This window comes from Malaya genurostris, chromosome 2 (assembly GCF_030247185.1).
Source record: "Malaya genurostris strain Urasoe2022 chromosome 2, Malgen_1.1, whole genome shotgun sequence".
Classification (NCBI taxonomy): Eukaryota; Metazoa; Arthropoda; class Insecta; order Diptera; family Culicidae; genus Malaya; species Malaya genurostris.
Window position 1 is genome coordinate 327,010,316 of NC_080571.1, and position 21,885 is coordinate 327,032,200.

The 21,885-nt window shown below is 38.7% G+C and overlaps 1 protein-coding gene across 1 annotated transcript in view; it reads left to right on the forward strand.

The window, feature by feature from the left end:
• LOC131431446 (protein bowel) overlaps nt 1-21,885 on the forward strand; it is a 103,001-nt gene that overhangs the window by 35,143 nt on the left and 45,973 nt on the right. The window contains exon 2 of the mRNA XM_058597168.1: nt 20,025-20,831. Coding sequence (XP_058453151.1) covers nt 20,026-20,831 — 806 coding nt within the window. The 5' untranslated portion in view covers nt 20,025. The remainder of the gene's footprint in view (nt 1-20,024; nt 20,832-21,885) is intronic.

The following is a 21,885-nucleotide window of genomic DNA, read 5'->3' on the forward strand; positions in this document are numbered from 1 at the left end:
TTATCAATCATATCACTTTTTCTCTCTCTACTCAACGTGAAATAGATCGACAGAGCTATGATGATAGAAGCAACGAAACAATGAAAATTTATGAGTGTTATGCAGATATTTTCGATAGTTGTGATTTGTTGAATCTCCTTGGGATGGCTTTGGGAAGATCATACAATGTCCTGAAACTGACAAAAGACGATCAAAAGTCTCTACTGACTTTCAGTGACGGTCTGCTGAAAGAGATACAAGAGAGGTAATACAAACAGATCTTGAAATTGTCACACATTATCAATGAAAGAATCCAATCCAACAGTTTAATTTTCAATATTTGACTGTCTCACTCATAAATGACTGAGACCAGAACGAACGAAGAGACACGAACCATTTTCGTTTCTCATTGAAAAAATGAAAAGGTATAATTTCCAACGTTACTATTACCTCTATGACAATTCGAAACCAAACTAACGTCTGCAGGGAGCATCAGTAGAATTTCAATTCTCATTTTTTTATCGATGTATTAAACAGGTAAAAGTCATTGTGAAACCTTTTTCCGTCATTTTCGATTCTCAATGCTCCAGTTGAATATCGACACTGCATAACAACTATAGGATTTTCACTGAAAACTGCAAATGACTGAAAGGGCAAATGAAAAAAAGAACACAATTTTGAAAGTACTGTTCCGCTCATTGACTGGACATGGATTTCATTCTCATAGTTTGCAAGCGAAGCTGAGAGTGACATTAATTTCTCATCATTTTCATCTATTTTAAGTCAATGAAAATGACTTTCATTAGGACTGAGTTCAAATTCCAAGCAAAATTAGTTTTTTTATGATTGATGAGAAGCCTACTTTTTTATGAATTTATAAATAAACCCATATTTTGAATATTTTCGCTGAAGTCATAATTTTTGTATGCATTTTTCAAAACATGACGTTTTTACAGTAAAAAAAGTTTGTTATTTACATTCAAATCAGTGTAGGTGATGGCCGAAAATTTGACAGAAGCTGCTATATTGCTATCTATATTGTATACAACATTTTCAATCCGGTAGAAGATGCTACAAGAACTCGAGTCTCTCAATGCATGAACCGCGAGAGAATTTTTCTACATTTCTTCACTCCACTTCATACTCTTAGTATTTCACGGCCCTTAGAAAAATTTACAGTCTGATAATGATCGTTGCTGTGTGGAATTTCCCAGGAGAGAATCGCAAGTTGACAATTATCGCAGAAAATCGAATCGATGATTCAACTTGATGATTCTCATACTAGGTTGCAATATTTCAAAACCATTGTGTGGAGCATTCACAGACATTTTCATAGACACAACTTATACAAAGGTTTTATGCACATAGTTAGAATAAGCGGCAATAGTAAAATGATTCTATCGCAATTATCAACTGCTCGTATAGAATCGGTTCGCGAAACGAGAATAAGCGACCGTTTGTTGCTTCAGAGAGGATCTCCACAGCAGCGTGCTGACCTTTGATTCTCAGAAATGTCATCGAGAGAAATTCGCTCTTGCACTGGTGTCTATTCTATGTTAAATGAGCCATGCCGGGTTTTTGTTGTTGCGATGATATCCGTCTCTTTTTGATGGCACTGATTCAATCGTGTGAAGAGTTGCTGGTGAGCGTTCTTTGATACGATAAAAGCCATCCTTGATTCAAATAAATATTATTATTCAGTAAAAGTGGCACAGCACCGAAAAAGAGTAACTCCTTATCACACCAAAAAAAGTTGAATTTTTCCGGTGACTTAATCCCTAATACGATGTAATTAAAAAAACACTTGGTCTTCATTTGTCAAATGACGGAAAATTTCATTTATGACGGATGACTTAATGTTAGATTAACATGAATTTAACTGGTCTCGACTGTAGCTTCCATTCTGCTAGCAGGTGCGACTGTATGCATTTAAATGCAATTTTTACCAGCCAAGCAGATGCGGGCTTTTGTGGCTCTGTCGTTTAGTAGACTTATTTTGTGATCCAACGATTATCGGTTCAAGTCGCGCAGCGGTCGCAATCAGTATCCATTTTTTTTGTATTTTAATGAATGTTATGTCATGGAATTTAAAGCACAATATTGAACGTTCTTTCACATAAATTTCACATGAACTGCGACGCTCCATTTAAGTGCATCTAATAAGATGTAAAATCACAGGATTTTTTCGGAGTTTGTAGTTACTCAAATTTTACTTCTTGGACTAGAAAATTACTCAAATTGAGAAAAGATTTTCTCACAGTTATTGATGACTACTCTGAGTCACTTTTCTAGTGAGTAGGTTTTGAAAACTTGCGAAAACGTCGATCGAATATTTACGCAACAATTTTTCTGTTGACCGGTGGATCGGTCGGAAATGTGAATATGATCATTTGTTTTACATTTTGTCTTGGACTCACCATTGCAATAGCAGTTTATGTTTATGTACCCTATTTTTACAATTCGATTTTTCAAGTATTTGCATATACCTTTCTAAATGAGAAAGACAAAATTGTACATAACAATATAGTCAAGAGAACGTGAAATTATTAGAAAGTGTTATCATTTACCTTCAAAATGGAACCTTGTTTACAAAAATAAGTGGTAAATTGAAAAAGTTACATGCAATCATAGTGAACCTAGAGACTGTGTTCAAAATTTTGAAAATATGTTATTCAAGACAGGGGAAAGCAAGACAAAATATCAATTCTTAAATACATGATGTACTATGATGCATTTGTTTTTTATTGAGCTGGAAAATATACAAAAAATAAATAAAAATGAAACATAGTCAAAAGCAAGAAAAAATTTGAAAAAGCGATTCATATTAAAACATTGTTCTCGCTTGTTAATGTAAGGTGAGTGGTACTTATTTTAGTTTATGCAAACAATATATAATGCTCGGGATCACAAATAAACAGCTGTGTAAACAGACAACTCAAGCGTTTAGTCATTCGGATTGCGTATTATTTTTCGGAAAAAAATGACAAAATCCGAAATATTGAATATATCGAAAAACTGATTATCGTATTCAGCACAATTTTTACTGTTGAAAACACTGTTTGGAATCTTCGTTATATAATTCAAAGTCGAATAATAATAGATTACAACGGATATAAAACGTAGTGCAGAAATGCTTAAAATGGTCATTGATGTCCCCCCTTTGGAAACCGAAAACGGGTTTTCAAATCTAGAGGAACCAGAGGACTCTGACTCTGACGAAAATAGTGAAGGTAATTCGTTTATCACTACCCAAGGGTCAGTTAAGAGAAAGAAGTCTTCCTCCAAATTACCAAAAAAGACACCTAAAATTTCATCTTCAAAAAAAGATCCCCGTGTTAAACAAAAAAAGTCAAAACCAAAGACTGTGCCTCCTGGTTTGTCAAATTCACAAACCAATCCAGGATCTAGTACAGAAAAAGATAATAATCCAGTGGGCTCCATTTCACAGCCACCAACAGGATTACTGAAGTTTTCGGAAATTGTTGAATGGATTTTCTCAGCATTCAATATATCTGAACCCTTAAAGACCCTCATAATGGCATTCCTTCCAATAGCTAGAACCTTTTTGAAGCAGTTATCAGCTCAATGGCCAATTGTCTCAGGTTTTGTATCTTTTGATGGATAATTTATCACCCGTCGCAAATGATACAATCACTGTCCTGCAGTGGAATTGTCGAAGCATCATGCCAAAACTTGATTCATTTAAAATATTATTGCATAGTCAAAAATGTGATGTATTTGCTTTAAGCGAAACATGGCTTACTTCAAACATAGCTTTAAATTTTAATGATTTTAACATTATACGTCTCGATAGAGACTCTCCGTATGGTGGAGTGCTTTTGGGAATTAAGAAATGCTATTCCTTTTATAGATTAAACATCCCTTCAACTTCTAGTATAGAAGTTGTTGCTTGCCAAATAAACATTAAAGGCAAAGATATTTGCATAGCTTCGGTTTATATTCCTCCAAAAGCACAAGTTGGACAGCAACAGCTTAATGAAATGGTTGAAGCCCTTCCTGCACCACGATTGATTCTGGGGGATTTAAATTCGCACGGTATTATGTGGGGTTCCGTTTACAATGATAGCAGATCATCTTTAATACAAAACATTTGTGACAATTTTAGCATGACGGTATTAAATATGGGTAGCATGACACGGATCCCAAGACCTCCGGCACGCCCAAGTGCATTAGATCTATCTCTTTGCTCAACATCAATTCGACTAGATTGCACCTGGAAAATACTGCCTGATTTACACGGTAGCGATCATTTACCAATCATCATCTCAATTAGCAGTAGCAATTGCATTGCTACTTCCGCTAGTATTCCATATGATTTGACAAAAAATATCGACTGGATTAAATACCAAAGTAGTATCTCTAGTATTTTGAATTCAATGGAAGAGCTCCCTCCACTTGAAGAATATGACTTCCTCATTTGTTCGATTCTGGAGGCAGCAGAACAATCCCAAACTAAACGCTTTCCTGGACCAACGACTAACAGAAGGCCTCCCAACCCCTGGTGGGACAAAGAGTGCTCAGAGGCTAAACTCGCAAAACAAAATGCTTGCAAGACGTTTCTAAAACGGGGAGGAGGAACTCCTCAGAATTTTGAAAAACTTATGGTTTTAGAAACCAAGTACAAGAGCATACTTCGAGCCAAAAAATGTAGCTATTGGAGACATTTTGTCGAAGGTTTGTCAAGAGATACCTCAATGAGCACTCTTTGGAACACGGCCAGACGAATGAGGAATCGTAACGTGGGCAATGAGAGTGATGAATACTCGAACCGATGGATATTTGACTTTGCTAGGAAAGTTTGCCCAGATTCTGTTCCTACGCAGAGCATTATACGGGAATCTCCTCCAAATAATGGTTTTAATAATAACCCATTTTCAATGATGGAATTTTCTATAGCACTCTTGTCTTGTAACAATAACGCTCCAGGGTTGGACAGAATTAAATTCAACTTGGTGAAGAATCTGCCCAACCTCGCAAAAAGACGTTTGTTGGAATTGTTCAACAAGTTTCTTGAGCAAAATATTGTTCCACCTGACTGGAGACAAGTGAAAGTTATCGCCATTCAAAAACCGGGGAAACCAGCTTCCAATCACAACTCATATAGACCCATTGCGATGTTGTCCTGCATCAGAAAATTGTTCGAAAAAATTATTCTACGACGTCTCGACACTTGGGTCGAGACGAACGGTTTGTTGTCAGATACTCAGTTTGGCTTCCGTAGAAATAAAGGGACGAATGATTGCCTTGCATTACTTTCGTCTGACATCCAAATTGCCTTCGCTCAAAAGCAACAAATGGCATCTGTATTTTTAGACATTAAAGGAGCATTTGATTCAGTTTCCATTGATGTTCTTTCAGACAAGCTTCACCAAAATGGACTCCCAGCGGTTATAAATAATTATTTGCACAACCTTTTGTCAGAGAAACACATGCATTTTTCACATGGCGATTTGGCAACACTTAGAAATAGTTACATGGGTCTCCCGCAAGGCTCATGCCTCAGTCCGCTCCTCTATAATTTTTACGTAAATGACATTGACAGCTGTCTAGTAACCCCATGTACACTAAGACAATTGGCAGATGATGGCGTGGTTTCAGTTACTGGATCCAAAGCTATTGATCTGCGAAAACCATTGCAAGATACCTTAGATAAATTGTCCGTTTGGGCTGTTCATCTTGGTATCGAATTCTCTGCGGAGAAAACAGAGCTGGTCGTCTTTTCAAGAAAGCATGATCCCGCGCAACTTCAGCTTCATATGATGGAAAGAATAATCGAACAGGTTTTGATTTTCAAATACCTCGGGGTGTGGTTCGATTCCAAATGCACGTGGGGAGGACACATTAGGTATCTGATAACGAAATGCCAACAAAGAGTAAATTTTCTTCGAACAATAACAGGATCTTGGTGGGGTGCTCATCCGGAAGATCTAATAAAATTGTATCAGACAACGATACTTTCAGTGATGGAATATGGATGCGTTTGCTTTCGTTCCGCTGCAAACTCTCATATTATCAAACTGGAGCGAATTCAGTATCGTTGTTTGCGAATTGCTTTAGGGTGCATGCATTCGACACATACAATGAGTCTTGAAGTTCTGGCGGGAGTTCTTCCATTAAAAGATCGATTTTGGGAGCTTTCATCACGCCTGCTAATAAGATGTGAGATGCTGAATCCCATGGTAATTAATAATTTCGAACGACTAGTCGAGCTTCGATCTCAAACAAAATTCATGACAGTATATTTTAACCATATGTCACAGGAAATCAACCCTTCAAGATATATTCCTATCCGTGTCAGCCTCCTAAATGTCCCTGACTCAACTTTATTTTTCGATACATCCATGCAGCGCGAAGTGCGTGGAATCCCGGATCATCTACGTTCGACGGAAATCCCAAAAATATTTTCAAGTAAGTTCAGGCATATTGACTCTGAGAAAATGTTTTACACGGACGGATCGCGAATTGAAGAAGCGACAGGGTTTGGTATGTTCAACAATAATGTTTCGGCCTCATTTAGGCTTCAAGAACCTGCATCTGTTTATATAGCAGAGCTAGCAGCAGTTCATTATAGTTTGAGTGTAATCGTCACATTAATTCCAAACCATTATTTCCTCTTCACAGATAGTCTGAGTGGAATTGAAGCCATTCGCTCAAACATGACTGGCAAGACTGAACCGTTTTTCCTGGGCAAAATAAAACAGTGCCTGAACGACATATTGAACAATAATTATCTAATCACTATAGTCTGGGTCCCGGCTCATTGCTCCATTCCTGGCAATGAAAGAGCCGATATTTTAGCCAAACGTGGTGCTATTGAGGGTGAAATTTATGAGAGACCAATTGCTTTCAACGAATTCTATAGCTCGTCTCGCCAAAGAACACTTGCCAGCTGGCAAGCTTCTTGGGATAAAGATGATCTGGGTCGGTGGATGCACTCAATTATTCCGAAAATATCGACAAAGGCATGGTTCAGGGGACTGGATGTGAGTAGAGATTTCATTCGTGTGATGTCCAGACTCATGTCCAATCACTACACGTTAGATGCACATCTCCTTCGAATTGGGCTCTCCGAGACTAATCATTGTGCTTGTGGCGAAGGTTATTGAGATATTGATCATGTCGTTTGGACATGCGTGGAGTATCGTGATGTCAGATCTCAACTAATAAATTCTTTGCGTACCCAAGGTAGACTATCCAATATCCCAGTTCGAGACATTCTTGCTTGTCGTGACCTTTCATACATGAAACTTATTTATCATTTCATAAAGAAAACTGGAGTTTCAATTTAATAAAGGCCCCTTTCAAGACTTAGTTCTGATCCCAGCTGCGTCCATGAGTTCAACCAATAGCTAAATTAGAATAAAAATAATGTAATGATACAAACAAACTCGAAACAGTTTATGAAATTATTAACAAAATGTCTGAAAATAACAGCTTATTTTAAAATTTATAGAAGTTAATCGTTTGGTTCAAATAATATTTCCGAGTAGATTTCATAATTAATGACGAGTTACCTAAGATGATATTTAAGTAATAAGAGAATATGTTTTAATAAATGCAAAACGTTGTGACTATGTTAGAATTAAATTAGGATAAGAATATTATGTAAAAGTGATGCTACGGCGAAGAAAAACTTATGTAAACTGCCTTAAGAAATAAACGTATTTATGAAAAAAAAAAAATAAAACGTAGTTTAAATAAACAATGAATATTATAATAAAAATAATAATAATAATAATAATAATAATAATAATAATAATAATAATGATAATAATAATAATAATAATAATAACAATAATAATAATAATAATAATAATAATAATAATAATAATAATAATAATAATAATAATAAAAGTAATAATACAGTTCGCTTTCACATCTCAGCCAAGTCAGTCGATAAAACAAAACCGCTTACGTTCGCGACGAAAGAAACCAAGTACAGTATTGTGTAGTGAACAATAGAACGACCTCGAAAATGAGTGAACCAAACGAACAAAAGCTAACGCCGGTACGAAAGAATACAATAATTGTTGACTTCAGACAGTGCAAAATTCGACCTTCGATACGAGAACTTGGAGGTTTGCTTAAGGAGCAAATGCATCTTGACATTAAACGTGTGCACTTCAATGCAATAAGACACATAATGTTGTTTACATCCAGTTTTATAAAGAGTTGGATTCAATTCATTTCTCAAAAGACAATAACAATGTGCACTATGTGGAGCACGATAACATTAAGTACAACATTCCAGTATATATGGAAGATAGTGCTATACAAGTGCGTGTGTATGATCTTCCCTCAAGCGTCACCGATTCTTATATTCGCAAAACTATGTCCCAATACGGAGAGATTCTCTCTATCGAAAAAGAAAAGTGGAAGAACTTTTTCCCCGGTATTCTAAATGACGTACGTTTGTTACGCATGCGCTAGAAAAGGCCTATACCTTCTTATGTAACTTTCGGTCAGGATACAAGAATCCCGGTCAAATCACTTGTTACCTATGACAATCAGATGGCCACATGTCAATATTGCAAAAAGCTGTTCATTGCGGTAAGTCATGTGATAAACTGGACAAGGAAACAACTACACCAAAGGACAACGGTGCTTCCTTCACACCAACCCCAAGCAACCCCAGTACACCTGTGACAGTCACCAACAACAGTGAAGTATCCCCTTCAACGAAACCATCCAACGTAACCCCTGTAGAACAAAGTACACCAGCTGCAGTTAACAGTTTACCATCTAACCAACCAGCAACTGCAAACAATGTACAACAAGGCGCATCTACAGCAACTAGTAACGAAATCAACAACATTACCTCGGCAATGGATGACGAGACGAACCACGAACAAACTGCCCCTCAATCCTCGCAGAGAGAAATGAAAGCTCCTCTCCGACATTTGTAAAAAAAGCTATTAAAGGAAAACCGACACAAGGTCCGAACGATGTCTCATTCTTTAATATATCTAGCACCACTGCTGCTAATGGTTGCAATATGATTTTGCTTTCGTTTATTATGCTATAACGGTTGACCTGAGTTGTTTGATGTATTGACGATAGTTACTCAGTTTAGAATGAAGAGCCTTTTTAAGTCACAAACCATGCTTCAAACCTTACTGTAAAGATACAAATATTTATGTACATTATGTTTTTGTTTTCATAAAATAGTATCGTCTGTATCTTCTAATATATAATAGATAGAGAGTTTGTATATTCGGCAAAGTTATGGTATTTGAGTTTTTCTATAATATTGTAGAAGACTCCAATTACATGTTTCTTCGAATTAAAAAGTGAGGCCTTATAGTGAGCAGTGCTGTAAAACTTCATTCAATTCAACTGAAACTGAATGTGGAACACATTGACGATCTATCTAATGCAGTAAACTTCACTCTCTAACACACACACAATGTTTGCTGACGGCCCGAACGGGCAGCATTCAATTCATCACTCGTTGCTCTTCAGTCGAGGCTCAGTTTAACCACCGTCAGTTGATCTTTTGAAGTAACAAAATATCTTTTTCAATAGTGTGAGAGCGGCCTTCAAATGAGGTTCATGTACACATTCGAATTGGTTCAAGATAATAGATGAAAGACAAACCAGATAGCTAAAATATCAATCACAGAATCTATAATTCTATTCGTTCGAATTTGCTTACTACCAAGAGCGAAGGCATTGAAGCAGGTAGACTACTTGTCACTCGAAACTGAGCAAGTAAAACTTCAAATGACTAGGTACGATTAATCAACTGACGATGAATTCCGGGAGCTTCACTTGAAAATGGCAGCAAAAGTCAAATGAATTAGTAGGGATATGTTGACTGTCAGCGGCCATAAATTTCATTTTCATCTTATATTATTCGATTGAAAATGAAATTTTACCGCACTGATAGTGAGTTTTGGAACATGGCTTGTCGCTTCAAAAAAATCTTTGTACTAAGCTGAGTAACTATTGTTAAGGCATCAAACAACTCTTATCATCCGTTATAGCATATGGAAAAGAAATCAAAATCATATTACCACCACAAGCAGCAGCAAATTTCTCCATACTAAATCCACTTCAAACTTTAAACCTCGGGCGCAAAAAAATAGTGTTTCCGATCAAGCTAAGATTTTGCATGGTGCTTATGGGACCCAAAAGGAACACGAAAAGTTTGGTGGAGCGAGAAAATAAACCTTTTTATATTTTTCTCATACAACCTTGTTCCACCCTAATGGGCAATCCGTTCGTGAACGATTCAAATGAGTGATCAATAGTTCTTTGTTGAAGCACGGTGTTGCTCTAATAAAAGTGTGACATCACAAAACCTGATTCGATTGACCTTTTTGTTTGTTTTTTTTGCTCGCTAAATCTAAGCTCTTACGTAGTCTTTGCAAAAACATACAAAGAACGAACGCACGAGAGTACTAGTTCTTTTGATTGAACTTTCTAGTTCTGAACGATTTTGCCCATCACTTCAATTAGTGATGCAGAAAGTACATCTATCTAGGTTTAATGATTTAGTCCAGTTTACCCAAGCTATAATATGTTTGGCTTGTATAATCGAGGGGCTATCAGTATCCGGTTGATGAGCAAAAGACATTTTTAAATTTCTAAAATACTTGGAGAAATGACCGTTGTACAAAATGGATTTCTGGATTTCGGTGAGGTGGTTTTTGGTGAAACGGCTTCCGTCGAATAGGCTAGTATATAAAAAAAGCCTGTAATTTTAAGCAAATTTGTAAATAAGGTTTGCAGGTATCCAGCGATTTACCAGAATGATTTTCCTGTTCACAAAAGAATTGTAAGAAGGAGTAGATATCGGTTTTTCTTTTCTGATGGAAATAATCTTTAACGTGATATTGGGTTTCCGAACATGATGTTGGGTTGTGTTCAAAAAAAGGTCAAATACTTCTTTTTTTCTAAATTCTACGTAGCGAAGTCATGAATGTTCACAAAATTCACGAAGAATTTGCTGTGTTTCAGATCTTTTAATATCTATTGACTCATTTTTGGGACTAGAAGATTTATTTTTGGAACTAGAAGTCCATGAATGATCAATGATCCATGAATATCAAAGAAGCTTAGTGTAGCAAATAATTAGAACATTTGTTTGGAGAGAACAATTATTCAATCCTAGTTTGTTTCCAAATTTACTGTTTGAAACTCATTTTAATCACTTCACAACAAGCATGGTTTTTCTTGTTAATTGTCATTTTTCAGTTCCCGCAATGAACAGCATGACAACTTCAATTATTTACCGTTTACTGTATCTAGCGTGTGCTGCAACCAGCTCCCGCACCAGAAAGCCTTCATCATCAAATTGTTAAATTTGCACAAATCATTCCGAAATCTATCAGTTATGGTGTGCGCAGATCTCACCCGGAACCACTTCCTGTTGGGGCAGTGAAAACAAAGCAAAACGAAAACCAAAATAGCCCGCGCCTCGAGCACAATCGCACAATTTTCTCGACCCACTCGAGCACGGCAAAGGTCAATAAATCAAACTGAACTCCGTTCGCACTGGCATCGAGTTCCCCGGTCCGCCTCCGGTATGGTGATTCTCAATCGGATGGTTCCAGTCGTCCGTTTTCCTGCCTAGCATCCATCCAGTCCAGCAAGCCCGCTGTTATTGTTACCCTTTGGAGCGGTGTAAAATACACACCAACAAACTCGCTAGGTGGTCCAAACACCGAACACCGAGAAGCCCGTTACTGCAGCCTCCGATAACCACTTGTTATTTGTTACCATCCATCCAACATGGCTGCCGTCATCCGTCGGCCAGCTGGTCCGGTCCGTATCGCACCTAGCGCTAATGAAGACTGCCGGGACATTATCGGCCAGTATCTTAATTGCGGCGGGGATTTATTATTTCGGCCTTTATGAGTTGAAATTTTTACAACTCCAACTATCCGCTGTGCTGGCTGTTACGAGAGTACCGGAATCTTAAACCTTCATCATCAGCGCGAGAGTGAAAGAATTTTCTGACAGATGATGCGGGTCCAGTATTCGGCACTGCCCCAAAGGACTTCGAAATCTGCGAAGATAATTTAGAGGGTGTCGTCGGTGAAAGGGGTTAAGATGGTCGGCGTGGGGCTCAAACGAACCGCAGGTGATTTATGGTACGGATGATTTAAAGCGCAATCGATCGGAAGAATACATGTGAATGATTGTCTGATCGGAATCGGAAAGGGTGACTGTTTTCTTTTCAATCAAATTTTCATGTTTCTAGTGTCACACCACTGGTCATACAAGGTGTCGGAACGTAGTTCTAAGACCATTCTTTTCAAATGCGTGTAAGAAAAATTACTTTGAAATAATGGCACATAAAAAAGCTACCAAAATTTTATTGCAAACTGCATCACGGAATATTTTGAGTGAGTCAACAGTCACTTTTTTTTTATTTTCGGCGGAAACAGTTTGTGAGTCGAACCCACTTCCCACCCAATTATTCTGCAAAAGCCGAAGTCTGGTAGCTTCCGATTACGATGAAGATTAACATTTTACGACTGCAACTGGCTGCGGCTTCTGCTGCTGCCGCCGTTGAAATCGATTCGTCATTAAAGCAACAAGTATTTTTTTTTCCTGTCTCTACTGTCTGCTCGCGGCAGTGGCACACATAACCAGTCACTGTTTTATTGCACCTCTGGGAATGCAACCGCTGAACACGTCGTGGCATTGTACGCGTATTCCAGAAGTGTGCAAACAAGATAAGACGACCCTAAGCCAGCAACTAGGCAACAACAACTACTACAACCAAGACGACAGTCACGGTGGAAACGAATCACCCCAAAAAAAGGAGTATACTTCATTACAATGCAGTTTATTCTGCTCGGTGTGTATGAATGTGTCTAGCTGGAAATGAAAAACATGTTTTACCACCATTTGCCTGACCGGCCAGACCCTGGCACGATTGTATCGACGCTATTTACTCGAACGCTACTCGATGTTATGCGAACCAGTAGTTCAAACCGTTCTACTGTAACTTTTTTATGTTCTACTTTATCTTGAATAAATTTTAATAAATAAATAAAACGAATCGCTGCTCCGGCACTATTGAGTCCACGCATTCGGTACAAACGTTGCTGGAGCGTTGCTGAGGAGCACCGAGTTTTCCTAATACACACGAAACTGCATTTTAAACGAGATCCTCAAACAGTGTTAGCTCTTCAAATTGGAGCACGCGAGATGCACAAGCTGTTACCGAATGGACCCACGAAAAGAGGAGAGGCAAGAGCAGATACTTTTCTAATGTTTGGAGATGGAATCTTTATTGTCTTGAACATCTTATCTACCTGCTGTATCATCATCTCGACAATCCTCATGGACGGCCATTACCGAGCGATGTTCAAGCTGTCACATACCTTTCACAACGGAGTAATGCAACTACTCGAGGGAAGGGGCTCAATCCGTTTTGAGCGACTCGTCGTTGAGTGACTATCCTCACTTTGTCTTAGTCCGCCAGGTTGATTTATTGGTGGATTCGAACAAATTACTGCTCACGCTAATTGCTAATATATACGGGTTGTTGGAAAATTTAGTTTTCACCTAGTCATTGCGATTCGTCGCTGAGTGCCGTTGTGCCGCTGTGTTACTTCGGGAGCCCGTCCGGCTGACCGGCGCCATGGGGTGCGAAAAAGATGTATGAAAATATGCGAAAAACAACACGGTAGCTGATGTGGTGTTGTTTTGTTTAGTTTTTAATGAGAAGCTTCGTAAATGAGGCTTGATTTATCGGACAAATCGGGTACGAGCCACGGTAGCTCGAGTGCACTATCCGGGATGATGAGAGTGCTGGACTCTGATGGGGAAGAGCTATAAATAAAAATCAATCTTTTGCAGCTAGACTCGCCATGACACGGCTTATGATAAATGGTTGAAAGCAATTGGTCGCTAAGTTGAAGGTTTTTTGCATTACATTGCTTTCCAGTGTGTTAGATTTTGCTTATTGACGTACTAGTGTAACTTAGCAGTTCAACATCAGCCGCCAAGCAGTCTGAAATGTTAATGCTACTTGCAAAACAGTTCTCAATTTTGCTTTGAAGTTCAATGTCTTAATTGCAAAGCTGCTAAATGTCACTATCAAAGTTGCTGCACGACGAAGATTGGAAAGCTTATGTCACTGGACTGCTGCCAATCAGGCTCTACCAAACATCATACATTGAGTGTCTGAGAGCCGATCTGTCATAACTTAAATTCTCTTGATATTAAACTCACCAGGACGCTCATTGATTGCCGATGCGATTGATATTATCTTCATTTCTCCTGTCACTGCTTGATTACGATGTGACTAAATATTAATCAAGCAGCATAAACATTAAATTAAATTCATTTACACCAATAAATTCCGTAGTCCGATGACTTTTTGCAAAGAATAATTAACTTTATCAATTTATGTTTATGTTAGTACTTTCATGTATTTTTTTTACTTCAACAGGGAATAGGAGAAAACAAAAAAGTCGTCTGTCTTTGACTGAGTGTACTTCTACTTGGTCATAGAACTATCGAGTATCTCATTTGACAGACAGTTTGACCGTACCGATTACAGTTCACGATGATTTTGGTCAGGCTGTCAAGGTCATTTGACATGACTGACAATTTGCAGCTCTGCTTAATTGATGATTCGTACGTGAACCAATGTCGTCATCAGATAACAATCATCAAGAGATTTCGGTAACCCGAGTAAACGGAAACTTTTATGGAAAACTAAAAATTAGTATGCAATTATCATAAAGTGCTAAACAGATTATACTGAACTGTTAAGTTGCACCAGCAGTTAGACATAAAGTGCTCTGAGTCTGATAAGCCTAAGACGAAAACTGATAAAAAAGGCGGGTGGGTAATGTCAGATGCATAACTGATTGTCGTGAATACGTAAACAACTGTCATGTTCCTTAACATTTCCGAATATCAATTAGTTGATCAATTTTATGAAATTGTATGTAGAATTTGAAACGATGCACTAGTTCAGGTACGGATTATTTACATTTAACATTCTGAAACACAAATATTATGAAATAATCAGTATAGTTCTTTATAATAAAATAATGGTGGCTCTGAAAAGAACCTTTTATGAAAGCGTTTGTGATGGAGAGTGATGAGTTGAATTCGGATTCCGATGGATGCCGCTGACTTCCGTCATCTGATTCCAGGCTGAGCTGTTGTACGTGGGTGCGATACTGATATGGTTGGTGTAGGTGTAGCGTTTACAACCGATTATAATCTTCCAATAAAGAAAACATTAATTCGCTGGGTTGATCAATGATACAATAGGCCTAATTTATTGAACGAAACTATCAATATGCTATAGGGATTCGTTTCTAGCATTCAGAAGGGACAAAATGCGTAATTATCTACGACATTAAACTCTGGAACATTTTTCGCAAAAACAAAGAAGGCTTTACTTGATCTCGATTACTGTGAATTTCACACAGCGAAAAGTGCACAAATCTAACCAAACTGTTCTAGATTTGCTCTGAACTGGGGATATTTTCCTTCGATTTGCGAGCAACAAATGCTAATAGTTCTTCAGAAAACTTTTAGAGCCATTAGAACGGTTGATTTTGTGTGATGCTCTCCACCTTTGTCCTATTTTCGTTGTTTTTTTCAACAATGTGAACGACTAGCAGCTGTGACGTAATCGCTCTTGTCGAAAGCGAAACTAGCTGTGCAAACGACACAAAATACATCTGCTCGCAGTGGCGATAGAATCCAAACTGATCCAATTTTTGTTGAGAGGCTTGTTTTTACCTGATTTCGTTTGCAGCTTTTTCACTAATGGGCGGTCCTAACGGCTATAAAAATAGCAGCATATTAAATTTAATCTCGACTATTTCATTTTGGATTTGCATATCATTGAAAGAAACTATCATTTGCATTTCATTGAAAGAAACTATCCGGATGCTGTACGGGATTCATTCCTGCCTTTCAGAAGGACCAAATTGTGGAACTCACTACGATATTAAACACTGTTCGGAACATTTTCCTCGAACGATTTGTTGTACAGCAGCAGATATTTTGTTCTCTTCCTCAGAATGCGTTCTGATTGGCTGGTGTTGACATGGGTCAAATGAGACAGGTTTTTCAATAGTGTACTATTGAAATACTTCAATGCTTTTGCTATACACGTTTAAGTTGAAAAATTTCTATTCTATTGGTAGTTAGATTATATAAATCCTTTCACAGATCACTGAGCTTTAAAAATACGAGAAAGGCAAACGCGCCTTATGAATTATCTTCTTTGATTCTCGCTTATACCAAACTTTCCAGAAAAGTTTAATTTTGATTTATTTGAGATTATGTCACAAAACTGAAATTTTTATCATAAAATTGTGATCATATTTCCGATGGCATGTAGCAAAAATTATGTTGATTCGTTAGATACAACAAGAGATATTCACGATCAAAAACTTATCACTCTCTCAGATGGTAAATTTTGAAAAGGCACCCCATAGTAAAGTAAGTCGTATTCACGATAAAATTGAAAACTGTCTTGTGCATTTAGCAAAAATGTTACTTAGAAATCAAGATCCTATAATTCATTAAATTATATTAGTTATGTACTATAATTGAATTAATATACATAAAATTGATGGTGCACGAGGTAAAAGATGCCACAAAGATTAGTACCGAGCGCCCGCTATAAAAATAACATCTTGCCGACAGACGCCACGCATGCCACCAAAAACTCAAACGCGAGCACATCTCGGAAGCGTGTTTAGTCTTGCAGATTTGGAGCAGAGGAAAGCCCGGTGGAGTTAATTTCTATCAAACTTGCTCTCCCCCCAAGCATAAAACCTCCTCATCTTTTGCATCAACAGATTACAATCATCCAAATTATACATTTCACTCAAACATAGTATTTTTAAACTAACTAAATCTAAAACTAATTACATAGTAACCCTAGGAACAATTTCTTGACAACGTTTCATGATAGATTAAAGTTGAATGAATTGGAATAGTGGTTGAATATTCGGCACATGTTGTCAAAAGGCTCGTTATACCCATAATTAGTTCTAGCATACGGGATCCTGAGAAAAGAATAGTTTCCAAGATTACGGGGATGGATATCTATTTGTAAAAGCTGTGAGAGCTCGGAGCAGTCTGTTCATGATTGGAGGAGATCTGCCACAAAAGTACAAATCGAGATCAGTCAGTTTGCCTCTGGCATGGTAACTTGGAATGTTCCAAGGGTTTCTCCAAGGAAGCCGACGCAGAGCAAATCGAACAAATTTTGTTTCGATTGTTTCAATGCGTTGGATATCGTATCCGAGCGTAGAGCGAACTAAGGCACAGTATATTGCTGTCAAGCAATGTACATCATCATGGAGATAGTAAACTCAATGTGCTCCTTGAAATTTAACTTATAAAGGGTGATTTTTTAAGAGCTTGAGAACTTTTTTAAACAATAAAACGCATAAAATTTGCAAAATCTCATCGGTTCTTTATTTTAAACGTTAGATTGGTACATGACATTTACTTTTTGAAGATAATTTCATTTAAATGTTGACCGCGGCTGCGTCTTAGGTGGTCCATTCGGAAAGTCCAATTTTGGGCAACTTTTTCGAGCATTTCGGCCGGAATAGCCCGAATTTCTTCGGAAATGTTGTCTTCCAAAGCTGGAATAGTTACTGGCTTATTTCTGTAGACTTTAGACTTGACGTAGCCCCACAAAAAATAGTCTAAAGGCGTCAAATCGCATGATCTTGGTGGCCAACTTACCGGTCCATTTCTTGAGATGAATTGTTCTCCGAAGTTTTCCCTCAAAATGGCCATAGAATCGCGAGCTGTGTGGCATGTAGCGCCATCTTGTTGAAACCACATGTCAACCAAGTTCAGTTCTTCCATTTTTGGCAACAAAAAGTTTGTTAGCATCGAACGATAGCGATCGCCATTCACTGTAACGTTGCGTCCAACAGCATCTTTGAAAAAATACGGTCCAATGATTCCACCAGCGTACAAACCACACCAAACAGTGCATTTTTCGGGATGCATGGGCAGTTCTTGAACGGCTTCTGGTTGCTCTTCACTCCAAATGCGGCAATTTTGCTTATTTACGTAGCCATTCAACCAGAAATGAGCCTCATCGCTGAACAAAATTTGTCGATAAAAAAGCGGATTTTCCGAATGGACCACCTAAGACGCAGCCGCGGTCAACATTTAAATGAAATTATCTTCAAAAAGTAAATGTCATGTACCAATCTAACGTTTAAAATAAAGAACCGATGAGATTTTGCAAATTTTATGCGTTTTATTGTTTAAAAAAGTTCTCAAGCTCTTAAAAAATCACCCTTTAGTTTAGAAGGACACCAAGGTTTAGAAGGTTTGTGAAGGACAGACAATGTACGTTCCAGAACAATTTGTGAAATATTATAGTCGACACATTGACGATAATTCTACTGCAGTAAACTTCACATACTAACACACAACCTTCGCTGACGTGTGGATCGGGTAGCACTCAGTTCTTCATTCGTTTCTCTTCCAATCAAAGCTTAGTTTAACTACCACCGTCAGTTGATCTTTTGAATTGAAATATCTCTTACATGAGATATGAATGAGAGAGCGGTCTTCAATGGAGGTTTATAAAAAAACACTCGAATCGGTTCAAGATAATGGATGAAAACCAGTCAACCAGTCATGATAACTGAAATATTAATTATAATTCTTCCCTTTTTCAGTTTTCATTTTTGATACTTAGGAACACTTATCAAAACATTTCAAACAGTCAAAAGTTATCGATTCAAACTTGCTCAAATGAGAGCCGCCACCCTCTATTTATAATTCTCGCCGGAAAGAGTTTTGGTTATCGAGTTGATGTCCATGCCTATTAATTCTAACTTACTCACTACCAACAGTGAAGGCAGAGACGCGGGTAGACTGCTTGGTACTTGAAATTGAGTAAGCAATACTAAGTACGGTTATTCAATTGATGATGATTTCTGGGAGCTTCATTTGAGTATGGCTACAAAAGTCAAATTGATATGCTGACAGTCAATGGCCATAAATTTCATTTTCATGTAATAATATTCGATTGAAATGATGTTTTACCGCAATAACAACATCTTTGTTTTTGACTCTATTAGTGATATAAAACTTTGGGTCTTATCAAAAATTGCAAATTCTGAGATTTTGATATGAAAAACCAGCATGATCAGTATCTTATCGCATATCCGATATATGTAGGGTGAATTGTTAGAGGCATTTTTTTCGTCGATAAAATTCACAACGTAAATTGATGTTTTGGCTGAATACATTCCTGATTCAACTGTTTAACATACAATACAATTCCATGAAACTTCATAACTACTGCGTATGTTTTATTTGCGATTTCAATTGTTTCATTTGAAATAATCCGCATATTAAGATGAATTTGAAAACAAGTTTATCTGAGAGCTAAGATAATTTTGCAAGTCAAATTAAGCAAACTGTTCATTATGAACCATTGCAATCTACCCGTGTAGCTGTCATACGAGCTCACACACCACCCAACCAGCCAAATGCATGCAGAGGAAAAAAACAAACCAAATCTTTGACTTTGTAAAATCCCCAATCCATCGCAGTCCATACCGAAATGTTTATCCAAAATGAGGCCTTTTCAGATCAGGCTGTTTGTTTCTCTCTAATGCTATTGACAGTAGGTACATTCCTTTATTTTTTACGCCGCGCGCTCGTTTTTCGTGCCAGCTCACCATCCAATACACCCGGGCAGATATACCAGGGGCCAAAGAAAACAGCAAAGCACCATATAAACAGTCAACGAAAAAAGCAGCACATTCGATATTTACTCCGCCGAAAGAAACATAAACATACACTGAAGCGAAAGGGTACCAACAATTCGTGGCAGGACAGGACGGGACGGGGCTAATGTAAGCAAAACCGTTTTTGTGAGCTGTAAATCATATTCCATCGACTGTCCACACGTATCCTGCTGCTGCTGTTGTTGCTTTTCGCTCTTCTCGTCCTTCGCTGATAGCACCTTATGCTCACTGCATTCAAAAAGTGTATATTTCCACTCATTCATGTTTCCATATGTTTTGTTTTTGTTTCAGAATGCCGGCCGCTGGCGGCACAACCGACGATCATGGAATCACGACAATGTCACGTTCCTCACGAATTGACCAGTTCCTAGCCGGTGGAAACTCGCCTTCTTCCCCGTCGATTCGAGGTTCCTCCGGTGGAGCCAGCTCCGGATCTGCCAGTAGAAGCGGAGGACGAACACCATCCTCTGGAGCGGGTGGATACGATGGCCAGCTGGGCGGATTTCCACCACACATGATGAACCCCGCAGGCCAGCATCACGGTCGGGAAAGTTCTGCTTTCGTGCCTGTGCTTCCTTCTCGTTCTCTAAGGCCTGGTCTGTACCCGGGAATGCTGGACGGACCGGATGGACTACCGAAAGAAGGGGTTCCCAAGCGAGGCTCCAGCTACGAATTGATGGCCATGATGGCCGATAAACGGAAAGAAATGGCACTTAGGGAAGCAGCAGCCGCAATGCTACTGCCTAGACCTGGAGGTCCTCCGGTACAATCTCCTGGTGGGATGTATCCACCTCCAGGAGCCTTTCTCGGAGGACCAGGTCCATCACCGACTTCAGCTGGAACGTTTACTTTCCCCCCGGCTGGACTGTACCCACCGGGAGTTCCCGGAATGCATGCCGGGCTAGATCGAAGATTGATGCGAGCTCCGGGTCGAGCGTCGCGTCCCAAGAAACAATTCATCTGCAAGTTCTGTTCCCGCCAGTTCACCAAGTCCTACAACCTGCTAATCCACGAACGTACGCACACTGACGAACGGCCCTACTCCTGCGATATTTGTGGGAAAGCTTTCCGACGGCAGGACCATCTACGAGACCACAGGTAATTAGTCAATAATACGCTTGCGGTTTTTCATTCTCTCTCTAGCCCTTAGACTCAGACCCCTGCTGGATCCCCCGAAAAAAAAAATAACACAATCATTCTTTTGCGCTCTCTTCAAACCGACAATCATAAAAGGGGGGAATAAAGAGGTGGAATTCCAAGAAATCCACCGACGCGACGTCTGACGAATGACGAGACTGGGCACGGAAGAGGCTATCCTATTGCTATAATTTATGATTTATGTTTCATTTTCAATTTTCTACACACCACCGTTGAGCTGCTTTTAACATTCTTTCTCCCTTTCAAGTTTTCTACCCGCGTCATCGCGCATTCGTCCATTCGATACAGAAACGGTTCAAGCTGTGCGATCGTTTCTCCATCGGCGAACGAAGCGAAGTGATTGGTGCGAAATGGGAGGCATCGATCAATCTACGGTTTTGATATGGTTTCATTTCTTCTGTCCGCCACCGCAGCACTAACTCCTTCTCCCCACACGTTCAAAATGTCCAACAGTTTCATCATAATGGATTGAGGTTCAACGTCGTACAACGGCTGTCTAGGCAGGAGAGGTCTCCCGCTGGCCTGAATAGTTGTTTTTATTTTTCTTTTCACCACAAAAGAACGTTTCTGCGTTTGACTACAAATTTTGCGCTTCGCGCTGATCGTCCTGTCGTGCAATAGTGAAACGAAACCATTAATTGGATTGCTCATTTTATTTCACTGTTCAAGTTCACTGAAACCAGAGGGAATTGATCAAATTAATGAAATTATGACCACATCCTGGAATTCACTGATTCGAACAGTTTGATAAGTTTAGATCGAAAATCTTTCTCTCATAACTGCTAGATCGCAAGCGATTTAAGCCATCTTATTCTATGCTATTCGCGTATAATTACGACTTGCCGATAATCTACTCCCCCTTTTGCATGGGGGCAATGATTCCAGTCCAGTAAGATAATTACTACTATCAGCCGAACAACCACCGCCCTGACGTGTTGACCTGAAACCTGCTTGGTTTGAAAAAGTGACGCACCTCCTCCCATCCATCAGCACA